This window comes from Talpa europaea (genome assembly GCF_964194135.1).
Source record: "Talpa europaea genome assembly, chromosome: 10".
NCBI classification, from domain to species: Eukaryota; Metazoa; Chordata; class Mammalia; order Eulipotyphla; family Talpidae; genus Talpa; species Talpa europaea.
In genome coordinates, this window is record NC_140077.1 from 31378897 (window position 1) to 31396018 (window position 17122).

General features: G+C 39.0%; 1 protein-coding gene across 1 annotated transcript in view; it reads left to right on the plus strand.

The window, feature by feature from the left end:
- GLUD1 (glutamate dehydrogenase 1) overlaps positions 1-13905 on the plus strand; it is a gene marked incomplete at both ends in the record, with an annotated part of 35532 nt that extends 21627 nt beyond the window's left edge. Inside the window, 7 exons of the mRNA XM_084246274.1 lie at positions 6109-6246; positions 6460-6597; positions 6794-6874; positions 8282-8405; positions 9212-9303; positions 13185-13247; positions 13786-13905. Of these exons, the coding sequence (XP_084102400.1) occupies positions 6109-6246; positions 6460-6597; positions 6794-6874; positions 8282-8405; positions 9212-9303; positions 13185-13247; positions 13786-13905 (756 nt within the window). The remainder of the gene's footprint in view (positions 1-6108; positions 6247-6459; positions 6598-6793; positions 6875-8281; positions 8406-9211; positions 9304-13184; positions 13248-13785) is intronic.
- Between the last annotated feature and the right edge of the window lie 3217 nt (positions 13906-17122).

Here is a 17122-nt window from a genome sequence, read left to right on the forward strand (position 1 = left end):
ATTTCTGGATTTTCTATTCGATTCCATTGGTCTGTATGTCTGTTCTTGTTCCAATACCATGCAGTTTTGATGATTATGGCTTTGTAGTATAGTTTGAAGTCTGGGAGTGTGATGCCGCCATTCCCTTCTTTTTTTTTCAGGAGAGCTTTGGCTATTCGGGGTTTTTTGTGATTCCATATGAATTTCATCAATAATTGTTCTATTTCTTTGAAGAATGACATTGAAATTTTGATTGGAATAGCATTGAATCTGTATATTGCTTTTGGAAGGATGGCCATTTTAATAATGTTTATTCTTCCAATCCATGAGCAGGGGATGTCTCTCCATTTCTTTGTGTCTTCTTCTATTTCTTTTAACAGTGTTTTATAGTTTTCTTTGTATAGGTCCTTTACCTCTTTTGTTAGATTTATTCCCAAATATTTGATTTTTTTTGTTTCAATAACAAAAGGGATGGTCTTTTTGATTTCTTCTTCTTCAGATTTATTGTTTGTGTATAGGAAGGCTACTGACTTTTGCGTGTTGATTTTGTATCCTGCCACTTTACTGAACTGATTGATGAGTTGAATTAGCTTTTCTGTGGAGTTTTTGGGGTTCTCTATGTATAATATCATATCGTCTGCAAATAGTGATAGTTTGACTTCTTCTTTTCCTATTTGGATTCCTTGGATGTCTTTCTCTTGTCTTATTGCCCTGGCTAGGACTTCCAGTATTATATTGAAAAGCAATGGTGAGAGTGGACATCCTTGTCTTGTTCCAGATCTTAATGGAATTGCTTTCAGCTTTTCACCATTGAGAATGATACTGGCTGTTGGCTTGTCATAGATGGCCTTTATGATGTTGAGGTATGTTCCTTGTATCCCAAGAATTTCAAGGGCTTTTATCATGAATGGGTGTTGCACTTTGTCGAAAGCTTTCTCAGCATCTATTGATATTATCATATGGTTTTTATATTTCTTTTTGTTGATGTGTTGGATAACGTTGATTGATTTTCGGATGTTAAACCATCCTTGTGCCCCTGGAATGAATCCAACTTGGTCGTGGTGAATTATCTTATGGATACATTGTTGGATTCTGATAGCTAAAATTTTATTGAGGATTTTTGCATCAGTGTTCATTAGGGAGATTGGCCTGTAGTTTTCCTTTTTTGTGTTGTCCTTGTTCGGTTTTGGTATTAGTGTAATGTTGGCTTCATAGAACGTGTTTGGTATTGTCCCTTCCTTCTCAATTTTTTGGAAGAGTTTGTGAAGGATAGGCACTAATTCGTCTCTGAATGTTTGGTAGAATTCATTTGTAAATCCATCAGGTCCTGGGCTTTTGTTTTTGTTTTTGGGGAGGTTTTTGATTACCATTTCAATTTCGCTAATTGTAATTGGTCTGTTTAGGTGTTCTATTTCTTCTTTATCTAGCTTTGGGTGATTGTAGAGTTGTAGGAATTTGTCCATCTCCTCTAGATTGTTAAACTTGTTTCCATATAACTGTTCATAGTAGTTACTGATTATTCTTTTGATTTCTGCTGTGTCCGTTGTGATTTCTCCTCTTTCATTGATGATCCTGTTTATTTGTGCTTTCTCCCTTTTTTCCTTTGTGAGCCTGGCTAGGGGTTTGTCTATTTTATTGATTTTTTCAAAGAACCAGCTCTTGGTTTCATTGATCTTTTGGATTGTTTTTTTAGTTTCAATTTCATTTATTTCTGCTTTGGTTTTTATTATTTCTTTTCTTCTACTGGTTTTGGGGTTTTTTTGTTGTTCTTTTTCTAGATCTTTGAGCTTCGAGATTAGGTTGTTTCTTTGCGTTCTTTCTTGTTTCTTGATGTGAGCTTCTATTGCTATATATTTTCCTCTTATTACTGCTTTTGCTGCATCCCATACATTTAGGATATTGGTGTCCTCCTTGTCGTTCAATTCAAAAAATTTTTTAATTTCTTCTTTGATCTCCTCATTAGTCCAATGGTCTTCCAGTAGTGTGGTTTTTAATCTCCATGAGGTAGGAAAGTTCCTTGCCTTCTTTTTATGGTTTATTTCTAGTTTGATGCCTTCATGGTCAGAAAAGATGGTTGATATGATTTCAATCTTGGTGTATCTGTTGATGTTTGTCTTGTGCCCCAGTATGTGATCGATCCTGGAGAATGATCCGTGTGCGCTTGAGAAAAATGTGTACTCCGTTTTTTTGGGGTTTAGTGTTCTATAGATGTCTGTTAAGCCCAATTGCTCTAGGTCTTTATTTAGAGCTTTGGTTTCTTTACTTATTTTTTGTCTTGTTGATCTATCCATTGTTGATAGTGGTGTGTTGAAGTCTCCCACTACGTATGTGTTTTCTCTGATGTCTGTTTTCAGAGAGGACAACAGTTGTCTGATATATTTTGGTGCTCCTTCGTTTGGTGAGTATATGTTAATGAGTGTTATTTCTTCTTGAAGTATTGTCCCCTTGATCATAATGTAGTGACCCTTGGGGTCTCTTTTTATCTTTTTGAGTTTGAAATCTGTTTTATCTGATATAAGTATAGCTGTTCCTGCTTTCTTTTTTGGTCCATTTGCTTGTAGGATTGTTTTCCATCCTTTAACTTTGAGCCTATTTTTATCTTTTGTAGCTAAATGTGTTTCCTGGAGACAGCAAAAGGTTGGGTTTTGTTTCTTAATCCAGGCTGCAACTCTGTGTCTTTTTATTGAAGAGTTTAGTCCATTTACATTTAGAGTTAATATTGATATGTTAACATCTGTATTTGCCATTGTGTTTGTCTTTCCTTTGATTTTATTTATTCTTTTAATAACTTTTTTTTTTTTTTTTTTTTTTTTGGCCTTCTTTCATTGTTATTCGTCGCTCTGAGGTTCTGGCTTTAGGACTCCTTGTAGTATTTTTTGGAGTGGGGGTTTAGTTGCAATGAAATTCCGGAGTTTCTGTTTGTCTGGGAAGGTCCATATTCTTTCTTCAAAGAGGAAGGAGAGCTTTGCGGGATAGAGTATTCTTGGTTGGCATCTGTTTTCTTGGAGTCTGTTGACTATGTCCCTCCACTCTCTCCTTGCCCGTAGTGTTTCTTCGGAGAAGTCTGATGTCAGCCTGATTGGTTTTCCTTTGAATGTTATCTGTTTCTTCCCTCTTGCCAGCTTCATTATTTTTTCCTTGTCCTGGATTCTTGGGAGCTTTACTATTATGTGTCTTGCTGTATTTTTCCTTTCGTCGTGGAAGTTTGGTGTTCTTCTTGCTTCTTGTATATCAATTTTCAGCTCCTTCTTCACATTTGGGAAGTTCTCTTCAATTATCTCTTTGAATATTTTCTCTGTTCCTACATCTCTCTCCTCTCCTTCTGGTATTCCTATAACTCTTATATTTCCTTTCCTCATGGAGTCAGATAGTTCCCGAAGTCTTTCTTCGTTCTTTTTCCTTCGTACTTCTCTTTCCTTTTCTGTTTTGGTTCTTTTTATTTCTGTGTCTTCAAGATTACTTATTCGTTCTTCCATTTCATCTATTCTGCTTTCATTGCTTTTCCCAGAATTCTTTAGTTCTTCCATTAATTCTTTGATCTCCTGCATTTCTTTTACTTCCCTCTTTAGGGACTCAATTTCTTTCTTCTGACCATTGTTTTCCCTCTCTAGGGACTCAATTGCATTCTTCTGATCGTTGATTATTTTTCCCTTATCATTGTTTTCCTTTATGACTTCTGTCAGTTTTTTAATCACGGCAATTTTAAATTCTCTTTCTGGAAGGCTCAGAAATTCTTCCAAGTTATTGTCGTTGCAATCTGGGGGCTGGCTTTCTTTTTGTGGTGTGCTTTTTCTCTGGAGAGTTGCTAGGTTGCGTGTGGTTCTTCTCCTCCCTACTGTCTGTTTTCTAATTTGCCGTATGCGTTGGGACACTGTGTTGTTGGGACTTGCCGGCATCTTGGGTGGGCTTCTCTGTTCCCCTCTGGTTCTTCCAGGAGTCATCTGTCAGTTTCAAGCAGCCTTTACTGGAGAAAGGTCCCTGTTCTAAAATGCCGATGTGGGGACACACTCCCCTGTGCCCCTGGTCTGCCCCGGCGGTGGGTTCCTGCTCCCCTCTGGGCTTGGACTGCAGGCCAGAGGGGGTCTGGCGTGGGCGAACTTCCCCCGCTCACCTCTGGCTCCTGAGGAAGCCTTCTGCAGGTAGTCTTTACTGAAGAAATGTCCCTGTTCTAAAATGGTGATGTGGGACACACTCCCTGCGCTTCTGGTCTCAGGCACACTCTTCTGCGCGCCTGGTCTGCCCCGGCTGTGGGTGCTCGCTCTCCCTGTGGGCTCAGACTACTTGTTCAGAAGGGGCCCGGTGTGGGCTAACTCCCCAGCTGGCCACTAGCTCCTTCAGTAGCCTGTGCTGGGGTCAAGTCGCTAGGTGGCACCAGAGATCTCTCCTAGAGCCCTTGGGGAGCTGATTTTCCACCCCGTGGGACAGGGAGCAGAGCGGGGATGGTAGGGTACACCTCAACGGCTTTGGGGTGCTGTGTCTGCCTTGTGTCCCATCGTCGTGGGGAACCCACGCCCCTAATTTCGTGCCCCGGGTCTCAGTTCCAAAGCCCTCAGTTCCAGGACGCGGGCTGTAGCCCAGATCAGTGGCGCGGGAATGGCGCCTTTTGAATCCCGCTCCCCTGCCTGGGCGCCTTGTTCCTGCTCACTCAGGGAGGGCCTCCGCCCGGGTCTCAGTTCCAAAGCCCTCAGTTCCAGGACGCGGGCTGTAGCCCAGATCAGTGGCGCGGGAATGGCGCCTTTTGAATCCCGCTCCCCTGCCTGGGCACCTTGTTCCTGCTCACTCAGGGAGGGCCTCCGCCGTCTCCCCGCAAGCCTAGGTCGCAGGCACAGGGGCCTGGGCAGCTGCAATCCGAGCGCCGCTTTCGCGCAAGCTTACCGGGCGGCCGGGGCTGTGTGCTGGTGCTGGTCTCCTCCTGGGGGGCGGGGCTCTCTTTTTTTTTTTTTTTTTTTTTTTTTTACTGATGAATTTTATCAAACATTTATTTTTTTTTTTTTTTTTTTTTTATAAATTTTATTGTTATATTCCCCATACAATTGCAGCCCCCCATTCTGACCCCAATCCCTCCCCTCCCGCCCCCGCCCCCCTAAAAGTGTCTCTGGTTCATAGTTTTTTGTTGATTTTGATTTTCACTTTCTTATAGTTATTCATTTTCCTGGTCCCTTATTTAAGTTTTCTAGATTCCTGCTATGAGTGAGACCATCCGGTATTTTTCTTTTTCTTTTTGGCTTATTTCGCTGAGCATGATCCCTTCCAGCGCCATCCATGTTGCAGCAAATTGCATGTGTTTATCTTTTTTGAATGCTGAGTAATATTCCATGGTATATATGTACCACATCTTCTTGATCCAGTCATCTATTTTTGGGCATTTGGGTTGTTTCCAAAGCTTAGCTATTGTAAACAGTGCTGCTATAAACATAGGGGTGCAGGTGCTCTTTGGAATTGATGTTTCTGTGTCCTTTGGGTAAATACCTAGGAGTGGAGTTGCTGGGTCATATGGAAGCTCTATGTTTAGTAGGTCCAGAAATCTCCACACACGGGGCTCTCTTTTTAATGGCGCGTGGAGCTCACCTCCGAGGTGGATCCTGCAGGGTTCGCCTCAGCTCCCGTTCACGGGGTGTGGTGGCTGAAATAGTTCCTTTCCACTCACAGTCCCACTTGCTGCATCCGTTTTTCTTGTTGGGCGTTTTGGTTTGTTGTTTCCCTCGTCTCTGCCGCTCAGAGAGTGCCGCCTCTGTGGGCGGGGGAGGGGAGCAGGGTTCTGCGCTTCCCTCCCTTCTTGTCCTCTTTTATGGCAACTTTCTTCTTCGGGCAGTTTGCTGGAGTCGTCCGTTTATCTTCCGTGTCCCAGTTCTCACTGGGACCTGCAGCTTTTCCTCCCTATTAACTTTTTTTAATGGGAGATCTTACTCGCAGCGTCTCCTCGCCGCCATGTTGCTCCGCCCCTGGATTCCCCATTCTTAAAATGGAAATATATAGTTAAAGAGAAGCATTTAGTTCATTTTAGATAAAGGATTTGTGAATTGCTTCTAAGCTAACAGAATGTATGTTAGTGAGAATATGGCACTTGCTTATATCTTCTATACTAGAACTTTGCTTTTTATGTCAAAGTTATATAATTGTTCTTCACAGGGATTTGGTAATGTGGGCCTGCATTCTATGAGATATTTACATCGTTTTGGTGCTAAATGTGTTGGTGTTGGTGAATCTGATGGAAGCATATGGAATGCAAATGGTATTGACCCAAAAGAACTGGAAGACTACAAATTGGTATGTTAATCTAATGTCTGGACTGTTTGCCCTGAATATTGTAAATTAAAGTAAATTTTAACAATATTATTTCCCTTGCTTATTTTTGGAAGTGTAACTTTAAAAGCTTTTGACAAATGAGTCTCCATGTTATGGATACCAAGTCTCCATATTATGGATATAAACATTTAAGTTCTGCTGAAGTCATTAATCCTAATTTTCCATCAATTCCAGCAACATGGATCAATCATGGGCTTCCCCAAGGCCAAGCCTTACGAAGGTAACATTTTGGAGGCTGAATGTGACATATTGATTCCTGCTGCAAGCGAGAAGCAGCTGACCAAGTCCAATGCACCCAGGGTCAAAGCCAAGGTGAGAGCATGATGGAGACCTGGTTAACCTTATCAGTGTGGAATTGAGAAAAATAACCCTTATTAATTTAATTTTAACCAGATGTGTGCTTCTCCCCAGAACTCCATGCTCATATATATATACACGTCTCTCAGATTCCATGGAAGAGGTTTGACAATGTTACTGACATTTTTGTATGTTCCTCATTCTTTTGCAGATCATTGCTGAAGGTGCCAATGGACCAACAACTCCAGAAGCTGATAAGATTTTCCTAGAGAGGAACATTATGGTTATTCCAGTAAGTCATCCATGTTTGCCAGGTTTTATGTGTACTTGAAATCATAATTGCCTTTTGCAGGGAATTGGTGCAAAGAGGTGTTAGTTTTCCAAATTATAGTGAAATTTTTAATCTTTATTTTACTTACGAAGATGCACTTGGGCCTCCCTCGTTGTCTAAGGATTAAGTCTCAGCACTAAGACCGCTATGGCCTGAGTTCAGTCACTGGCCAGGAAGCTAACCCACATATGGCACAGCAGACCTCTCCTCTTTGGCCAACTGTTCCCCTCAGCAGAGTATTTCAGTAAATCCACCTGTTCTTTTTCTGCTCCCCACTCCATCTCTGGTGAATCCTCTCACCCTCTCTGCATCTCTGGCATATGCAGTACTTCTACGCATAAATAAATAATATTTGAAATTTTTAAAAATTAAAAAAAAAATGCAGTCAAAGTGTGGGTAGACCTGAGTTTTTTTTTCCAACTTCAGACTCTTCAGTATGTACCTGGTCTTTTCATTCCCCACCACCACCATCCCTTGTATCCCTTGGTCCCTTTCCCTCCCACTTAAACTCAGAGTCCTAAGATATTTATTGATGTCCGCTAGTTTCTCCAAGTGTTTTATGTTGTCATATTATGTGCTATGTAAATATCCGGTATTTTTTTATTGTTCTGACTTAATTTGTTACATATATAATTCTCTGAAATTCCCACCATTTAGTTAACAGTGACTATATTTCATCTTTTCTTGTGGTAGCAGTACCACACTCCATGGTGTGTATTGTAGTTAGTCTTTTTAAGAATTCATTTATATAAATGTGTATTGTGCTATAATTACTATTCTAAATTAAACTCTAAGATATTCTGTGATTTCTAACCTAATGCATTTCAAGTGTCCCTTGCTGCTTTACTCGGAAAGCTATGATAAGGAATATGTATTCAACATTTTCAAAGAATAAGAATGGGGTCTATACCAAAGGTTATTGGAAATTGGAAGATAATGTGGACTTGGGATACATTTGAAAAAGCCACATGGCTGAGAACACTTATCTTCAATCTAACTAAGATAGAGTGCCCTCCGGTAATGAAGAGGGAGTATTAATTTTCTGGTAAGACATCCTGTGGACAATCTTATCTAGTGGTTAGTGGGCAAGCAGTGTTATTTGAGAACTTTTTTGGTGAAGAAGAGGCACTAACAAAGTTGATTAAATGCTTATTGACAAATAAATTGCCCCAGAATTTTTTCTGAATTGAAAAAACTTCAGATAGGTTGGGAAGGGGGTTGCTTAAGTATAAATACAGAGTTTCTAAACCATCAGAGAGTTTGAAGAGTAATCTGCTTTAAAAATTAAATCTTATAGTCATTGTAAGCGCTTATTAAAACCATTGTCTTCTCACCTTTTGATGTCTTTGTGTAACTTTTTGTGCGTAGGATCTCTATCTGAATGCTGGAGGAGTGACAGTGTCTTACTTCGAGTGGCTAAAGAACCTAAATCATGTCAGCTATGGCCGTTTAACCTTCAAATATGAAAGAGATTCTAACTACCACTTGCTTAGTAAGTTCTGATGAGCTGTTTTCCAAAAATTATCTTTAGGCCAGCTTAAAAAAAAGAAAAAAACACCTTATATTTAAAAGGTTGTAATCCTAGAGAATTTAATCTCACAACAACATACTGATTCTGTCTAATGAGACCTAGACCAAAAATGTAGAATTTCTTTATGGGTGTTCAATAGATTAACACTCACATTATTTGTAGTCAGATATTCTTTGATGTAATGTTCCCAAAACATAATGTTCAGCTTAGTAATATAAGGAGTATAATTTTAAATCATGAGCTACTGTTGATACTCATCCACTTCTATCTGTGGTTGCTCTTAATAAAGAAAGACCTACCTATTGTCAAGAAGTTTGAGTCTTCTGATGAGAAAACTGGTTTTCTTTGACTAGAGTAGGCTGCAGATTTAGCAGTAGAATTTATCGTCAAGTTGAAATAAGACCAAGACCTCCAGCTGAGCTTCTTACTCAGCCCACTGAGAATCTGGGTAAAGTGTTCCATCTATTTCCTTTTCTTTTTCCCTGAGCAATTTCTTTTTGAAAGAGCCAAGGAAAAACCCTGGTAATGGGTGTTATGGAAACTGAGCAGTGACCTAAATTCATGTTTATATAGGAATTTGGCAAATTGCTTTATTTCTTTTAACTGAGTTTTAAATGATTAACTGTTTTATGCCTTTGGTGTCAAAGGTTTTTTTCTGAAGTTCCTTCTTGGCCTGTGTCCTATGAATATATGTTTCAGGGCTTCTTTTGGTTCTGCTTCATTTTTTTTCCTAGCAGTGTCTTATTTTGATCTCTTGTTTTTTATAGTGTCTGTTCAAGAAAGTTTGGAAAGAAAATTTGGAAAGCATGGTGGAACTATCCCTGTCGTACCCACAGCAGAGTTCCAAGACAGAATATCGGTGAGTGAGCCCATAACTGAGTTGTATTTTGCACACATTGCCTGCTGTCTGTAGTCTCAGACCAGGTATATTGATTTGAGTTGAGGGGTAGTAGTCAACATGACAGTAATTATAAGACCTGTGTGTGCTTGTACCTTCTTTTGTTATGTTCTAAAATTGGACTAGCGTTCTAGCTTAAAATAAATAATTGATGGTTCTGCTTTTGATACTTTCGCAACACAGGTGACTCAACAAGTGAGTCTAACATAATTGTGAAGCATTATTATGTTTTAATTCTTAAGTTTCAGAAATGGGATCGAAAAGTAAACATTAGATATATGAAAAATTGACTTTGCTGTGTGAACACAAATAAGAGAGTTAGAGAGTTAAAGAACCGATTTTAAAAGGTATTTTGTGTTGATTACTGACAGTATATTAATAATGCATATCACTGACAGAGTATATTAATAATGCATATCACAAAAAGAACTCCTAAACAGCAAGTGCCAGAAGACATGAACAACAAAGTCAGAAGAAGTAGGCCTAGAAACATAGTTTTGCCTTGCTGTTAAAAGAAATACAGATTAAAATAAACTTTCTTTAATGCACTAAACTAGCACAAATAATTAATGAATTCTATACTCAGAATGTCTGTGGTAAGGCTGCTGTACCTCTATTCCGATGACGGTGCACATCAGTGAAGCTCTGAGAATTCTGAAGTTATGTTCCTGCTCTTAAACTTGACACTATAATATTGTGCCCTGTAAGAATTTATCCTAAGAAAATACTTCTGAAGGAATAGAATGTCTCCATGTATGATGATGAAATTGGAACTATATGTACAGTCACTTTTTTAAATTGATTTGGTTAAATAATCTAATGTATATATATGGCAGAGAAATAGCTAAGTAATTATATTTTTTCTTAAAGATTCAGTCATGAGAAATAATTGAAGACTATATTTCAACATGGGGAAGAGTTAGGGTTTTGTTTTGAAGAAGAAAAGATCATTTCTGTACTCTGGATTATTCCCTAAATAAACCTTCCTCTTTCTCAGAACCATGTCTCTTAGTTCTGGTCTCTGTCGGGAGTGCCCTGACCCATCCTGAGTTTAAGTATCACCACATCTCTGATTGTCACCCTCCTTGTGCCAGAAATTCATACCTCCTTCCATCACAAGTAGCTGAATTCATCAGCTTCTGTTGCTGCTCTTAGATGGACTTCTTACTTCTCTCTGTGGTCACCCCATGTCCCGACACATGTCTAGACCCATAGCTTTCATTCAGATTGAAACTGAGAGGAGGGAGTACAGAAAGAAGACAGCCAGTTGGTTAGGAAGGCAGATACTGTAAATGACCTTTGTCCTTTACTGACTAACTTTAGTCCCTCTCATCCCCTGATGTCCTCACTTCTCTCGTCGTCTAACTTAAATTCCATGTTCCATCACTACAGTCACTCCTGGTCTTGTTTTGCTTCCTTAACTCCTTAACCCTGATGAAATCCAACTCTACCCTCTCCGTGCCTATACCCCCATAGCTGGCTCCTGAAATTCTGACCACTAACCTCAAGTAGGCTCTCAGGGCCACCCAGCAATCATTCTACTTTTCCTAGTTCCATTCCTCTCTCATTCTCTTGATTGATCAAATAACTTCTCCTCACTCTCCTGCACTCCAGCTCATGATCTGATAATCTACCCAGAGGAAAACTGAAGCATTCAGACAACGTCCACGTTCCGTGGTTCCTGGTACCTGTACTGTCCTGTGTCATCTCTCCTTTTGATATAGATCAGCTCTGCTTTAAATAAGCCCCAGGCTTGTTCTGGTCATTAGATGGCTTGTTTTCCAATTCCCAAATGTACTGCTCAGCAGATCTTCCCCCCTCTCCTATATCATGTCTTCTACTCAGTCAGTCCTATTATCTTTTAGAAAAAAAATAAATCTTAATCCCAGTTTTCCTTCCCGTTTTATTTGTGTTGTATTTTTTATTTCCCTTATAGCAAACCTCAAGAGTTGTGTATACTGGTTTGGTTTGGTTTTGTTTTTAATTTTTTTTATATCATTGTTCATTTTGTATACTCTGCTTCTAATTCTTCTTTCATACTGGACCTACTCGTATTTTAAGTTTGATTTATTTATGCATACAAGATCAGGGGCACAGGCCAGAGGTGTGGGGGTGTGAGGATTCACCAGAGACACAGTGGGGAACAGAACAGGTAGACCGACTGAAATACACTGCTGAGAGGAGCAGTGGACGAGTCAGGAGAGGTGAGGTCTGCTATGCCATGTGGGTAGCTCGAACTCATGCTGCAGTGGCTGCGGACGGCTTCATAGGCTGTGTCTTAATGCCCTGTGCCACCAGGGAGGCCCTGTTTCTAACTTTCAGGGCACCACAGTTCTGTGATTTTCTTTGTACTTCACTAGTCATTCCTTTTCTTGTTATCTCACCCTCTTTACATGGGAAAGCTTTATCCCTGAAACACTTCTCTATCTAAAATTCAAAATTTTAAAACAGGATCTTAAATCTGTGTATATGCTGTCTCCTTCCACTAGAATATAAATTGTGAGAAAGAATTTCCATTGTTTTGTTTTCTGCTGTATCCCCAGTGCTGGGAAAGAGCCTGGCACATAGGAGGTACTCAATAAATGTTGGGTGAGTGATCAAATGAACGAAGCAGCAGTATTCCATCAATAAAGCAAAACTTTTTTTCCTTCTTTTTAACTTGATAGAATAAAACAAGGTTTAATTCTTAATTCATGCAAGTGTCGAGCCTCCCTAGTGGCGCAGGAGTTGAGATAACAGCCACTGCAGCATGAGTTCAATCCCCAGCCGGGGAGCTACCCACATGGCGCAGCAAATCTCTCCTGTCTCACCGCTCCTCCCCTCAGTAGTGTATTTCAGTAGATCTGCCTGTTCTGTTCCCCACTCTGTCTCTGGTGAATCCTCTCACCTTCTCCCCGACCCCCCGCACCTCTGGCCTGTACCCCAGTTCTTGTATGCATAGATAAAATAAATCTTTAAAAAAAAATACAAGTGTCATAGAAATATGGTCTTTCAGGCCTCCCTGGTGGTGCAGGGGTTAAAGTCTCAACACTATCAAGCTATCCATCCCTTGACCCACATGGCGCAGCAGACCTCTCCTGTCTCACCCACTGCTCCCCTCAGCAGTGTATTTCAGTAGATCCGCCTGTTCTGCTGCCCACTCTCTCTGGTGAATCCTCTCACCCCTTGCACCTCTGGCCTACACGTACCCAGTTCTTGTATGCATAAATAAATACAATAAATCTTTATTTAAAAAAAGAAATAGGTTTCTTAATTGAATAGAGTATTACCTGGATGAAGTTCAGCCTAGATAATTTTTCACTGATTACCCACTTTTAAGTTTTTATCTAGCATATGTGTTTTATAGCTACATAAAACATACTGGGAGACTTAGTGATAATTGATTGTCCTAAAGTTTTAGACATTATCCCAAACAAATTAGATACTAAGAGGAACCTAGTAAAACAAATTGACTTATAGAGATAATTGGCATAGGAAAAACATTAGCTGAGTTTGGTGGTCAAAAGCCCTAGGTTATATCCTGGCTCTAAAAATAGCATGCCTCACGCTCTTCAGTATGTTGTTGACTGTTAATATGTTAATTTCTTGGTCCATATTTTTCTGTGTTGGTTGTATTACTGTGATCTTATGAGTATTGTAGGCTGTCAGAAGCAAAACTAAATTTTCATTAAAATGCAACTACTTAATAGTTATCATGATACTGTACAGAAATTAAGTATGTCTTTACTGAAAGACTAAACAATTCTTCCTGGCTATATATTGCCTTAAGAATCCTTTGCACTCTTAGATATGAAGCATGTTTTTGTGCAGCTTTGTTAAATTTATGTTCTTTTTCCTAATAGGGTGCATCTGAGAAAGACATCGTGCATTCTGGCTTAGCTTACACTATGGAGCGTTCTGCCAGGGTAAGTGTGCAGAGCTGTTTGTGTTTGTGCTAGTTACATGAAATGAAGCTCAAGTATGTCATCTCAGCTGCCAGACTGTATGTGTAGTGACAGAAATAGCCATCTGTTTACATGTTCCTTGTTTGCATATAGCAAAATGCATGCCTCTTCAGTCTTAAATGATGAGCAGTGTTTTCAGGCTCTTCAGTATGTTGTTGACTGTTAATTTCTCAGTGATTATATAATTGGCATGCCATAAATTCACTCCTTAAAAGAGCACAAAGTAGCTATCACCACCTATTTTTGTCACCGCATTCTTTTTTCTTTTAAATGATAACACAGTGTAACAAGTGAACTTAATCCAGAAAACAGGATGTACAAGAGCTCAGAGAGCTGGTGTCTAAAACTCTTGAGTGTCCTACTGCGTGAGTAGTTCTCTTTGGCTGGCCTAGTCCTGCACTGAAATGGAGCAGGGTAACTTGTCATAGGCCCATATGTTACCTGTGAGTTTGTGGCTGTTAGAGTCAGAGTGGTCTTCATCGCCTCTCTCCTGTTGCAGCAAATCATGCGCACTGCCATGAAGTATAACCTGGGATTGGACCTGAGAACGGCTGCCTATGTCAACGCCATTGAGAAAGTCTTCAAGGTGTACAATGAAGCTGGTGTAACCTTCACATAGATGGATTGTGGCTGACTTCTTCACTACCCTTTTCACCTCTTCATCCGCAGACCTATCACGAGTTTACATGTAACCACAGAAATCTCTCTCTCATGACTTATTAGATAATGGACACCATTCTCAACAAGCCAATCCAAATCAGCCCCTTAAGAAGAAAGAAAATTAAGGTTAGGGGATCATGTGTAAATGGATAAGTGTGAAAGTAGAAATTACCTATTCCAGAGAGCCATTTGGGTACTTTGCCTTTAAATAAAATGTCTCTTCCATCTGGCTGTGCTGCCTTGCTCCATGGCTGTTTCCCAACACGGTGAAAGCTGTGGCCCAGAAAGCACCTATTGTCCAAGAATAGTCAGTTGCTTGCTGCTTTAGCTGTGGACAAGTCTGAGACATGCTGTGACTTTGACACATTTAAGAAGCAGATGTGTGGCATTTTCATAAGGTAGCATGGTCCTTAAGTGAGTTATTGGTATTTTACATCAGCAAATTAACTCCATTTTACAAGTTGCAAACAAAAGCTATTTCTCTTTATGCATTTTATTCTTTTAGAATAAAATAAATACATGCTGCTGTAATAAAATTGCCTTTAATCACTTAACAAGCCTAACTTTGAAACAGTGAATGCCTATAAACATAAATGGAAAAAAGCTAGTATTTTTATAACATAAAACAGTATCATTTATAGCTTATCAATCATGTATTGTTGTCCAGCAAATATAAGATGCCCAATGGAGAATTACCTGCAAATGATGGAGGCTATTTTTGTTAAGACTGTTCGAATTTACTAATTATGACATATAGTCCAAAGAATGCAGTAACCTCCTTATCATGTTAATTAATTGTTCTTCTCTTTTGAAGAGCTATTGTGTAGACTAATTGAACAATAATTCAAGTAGAGTGTCCCAGAAAAAAAAAACACGTGGTCTCCCTGTTTGGAGTCTGGCTGGTGGCTCTGAGCATTGCCAATGGCCCCCACTCAGCCTGACTGTGTCCTGCACACAGCATCATTAACAGTGGGCTAGAAACATTCGGTTGAGTGTTTTGTTTGGAGTTATTTGGCCAGGGCCTTTTTTAAACAGTAGTGTCCCAATGAAGTACTAGATGTTATTTATGTAAGAATGAGCTTTTTTTTTTTTTTTTTAAACAATAATATCCTTTCAGAAATTTCTAACTACTTTGTAACTGCATGACTTAACCTGGTGATAAAAGCAGTTATTAAAAGTCTACCTTTTCCAAACCTTATGTTTCTTTTCTGTGTTTTCACATTTGGTAGTGTCTCTTAGTAGATGATAAAACTACGGTTGGGTTTCTGAAATTTTTTTAAAGTCATCTACATAACATTTCTTTCCAGTGTATTGTAAATAGCCCAAATTTTATTCTTGAATTCTTTTGTTCTATTAAGCTCTATTAAGCAATATCCATGACTATTCTTGGAAAAGAGATTTTCATGCTTAAAACTGATATACTGAAGTAATTCCTGTGCCTTTTTTTAATGAAATTTTTATTAAGGTTTTATTTTGTAGCTTAGACACAATTACTAATTTAAGACAGAATACTAACCATAATCAGCAGAACTGGATATGAGACATGATTCTACCAATTACTTAGTTACCAAATCTGGAGCTTAGCTTTCAGTTAGACTTTGTGTCTGTTTTGTCCAGAATCTGCCTCATTCTGAGCATCTAGCCAGGCAGTAGGTAAATTGCCACAACAGGCACACTGTGCCCTTCCCAAGCATGACAGTATCTACTTGTACTCTAGGTGGAGCACTGAGATGCGTTGTGGGACAGAGTGATGTGAAAATTCAGTTTCACAATATTTGGAACAATACCAGGTAGACAGTAGATTCAGATTACCGCTATTCAGCATTGTGCTAGAAGCACTTGTGCTAGAGCAATTAGGCAAGACAAATAAAAGCCATCTAACTTGGAAAGGAAGAAGTGAAACTATTTCTATTTTAAGTTACATGATTCTATGTATAGAAAATTCCACAGAATGCACACACAAACCTACTGGAGCTAATGAATGAATTAAGCAAAGTTATCAGGTACATTACCAACACTTAAAACATTTTTCTATACACCAGCAGTGAGCGTCTGTAAAGGAAATTAAAACAATTCCACTTACAATAACATACAAAAATAAAATAGGAATAAATTTAACCAAGGAAATAAAGGTGCTATAAACTGAAAATTAATATTTCAAACAGCCATTTGTGTTTATAGATTAGAAAATCTTACTATTGTTAAAATGGTGCTACTCAGTTTACAGATTCAAAATTCCATTGGCTTTTTTTTTTTTTTTTGCAAAATAGAAAAACCAATCCTAAAAATTATATAAAACTGCAAGTGACCCCAAATAACCAAAACAATATTGAAAAAGAACAAGCTTAGAAGATTCACAATTCCAATGTCAAAACTTAGTATAAAAACTACAGCAATTAAAATTTTACTACTGGCATACAAGCAGACTATGGAAATGATTGAAAGTCCAGAAATATCTGGTCAAATTGATTGTCAACATTGATTCCAACACCATTTGTTTTTGTTTCCTGGGATTGCCTTAACAATGTCCAGCAAATTGAATGGCTTAAAAACCACAGAACCAGGAACTAAAAATTGAGGTGTGAAAAGGCAAGATTATGCTCCTTTTGAAATCTGTAGCAAGAGAATTTTTCCTTGCCTTTTCCTTATTTATGGTGGTAGCCATCAATCCTTAGCATTCTTTGGTTTGCAGCTACATCCAGCCTCTGCCTGGTCATCAGGTCATCATCCCTCTGTGTGTCTGCCTTACAGTGACAGCAGTCATACTGGAGTAAGAGCCCACATCCTCTGCTGTATGACTTCTCCGAGACTGGTTGCATCTTCAGTTACCCTGTTTCCAAATAATATCACATTCTTTAAGAAGTAGTGGGTTTGGGACTTCAACATACTCTTGGAGGATACAATTCAACCCCTAGCACCATTCAATGAGGAAAAATAACTGAACAAAAGGCAGACAAATGGCTATCCACGTGCAAAGGAATGACTTTGACCTCTTATTCCATATACAAACATTAATTCAAAATGTTTCAAAGATCTAAAGAGTAGAAGGAAACAGGATTTGAAAATGCAGTCTTAGGTTTGACATTGAAAGCAGTCTAAAAGGAAAAATGGATTCATAAAAATTAAAAGCTTTTTGCATCAATGGAATTTATCAAGAATGTGAAAAGACAACCCAC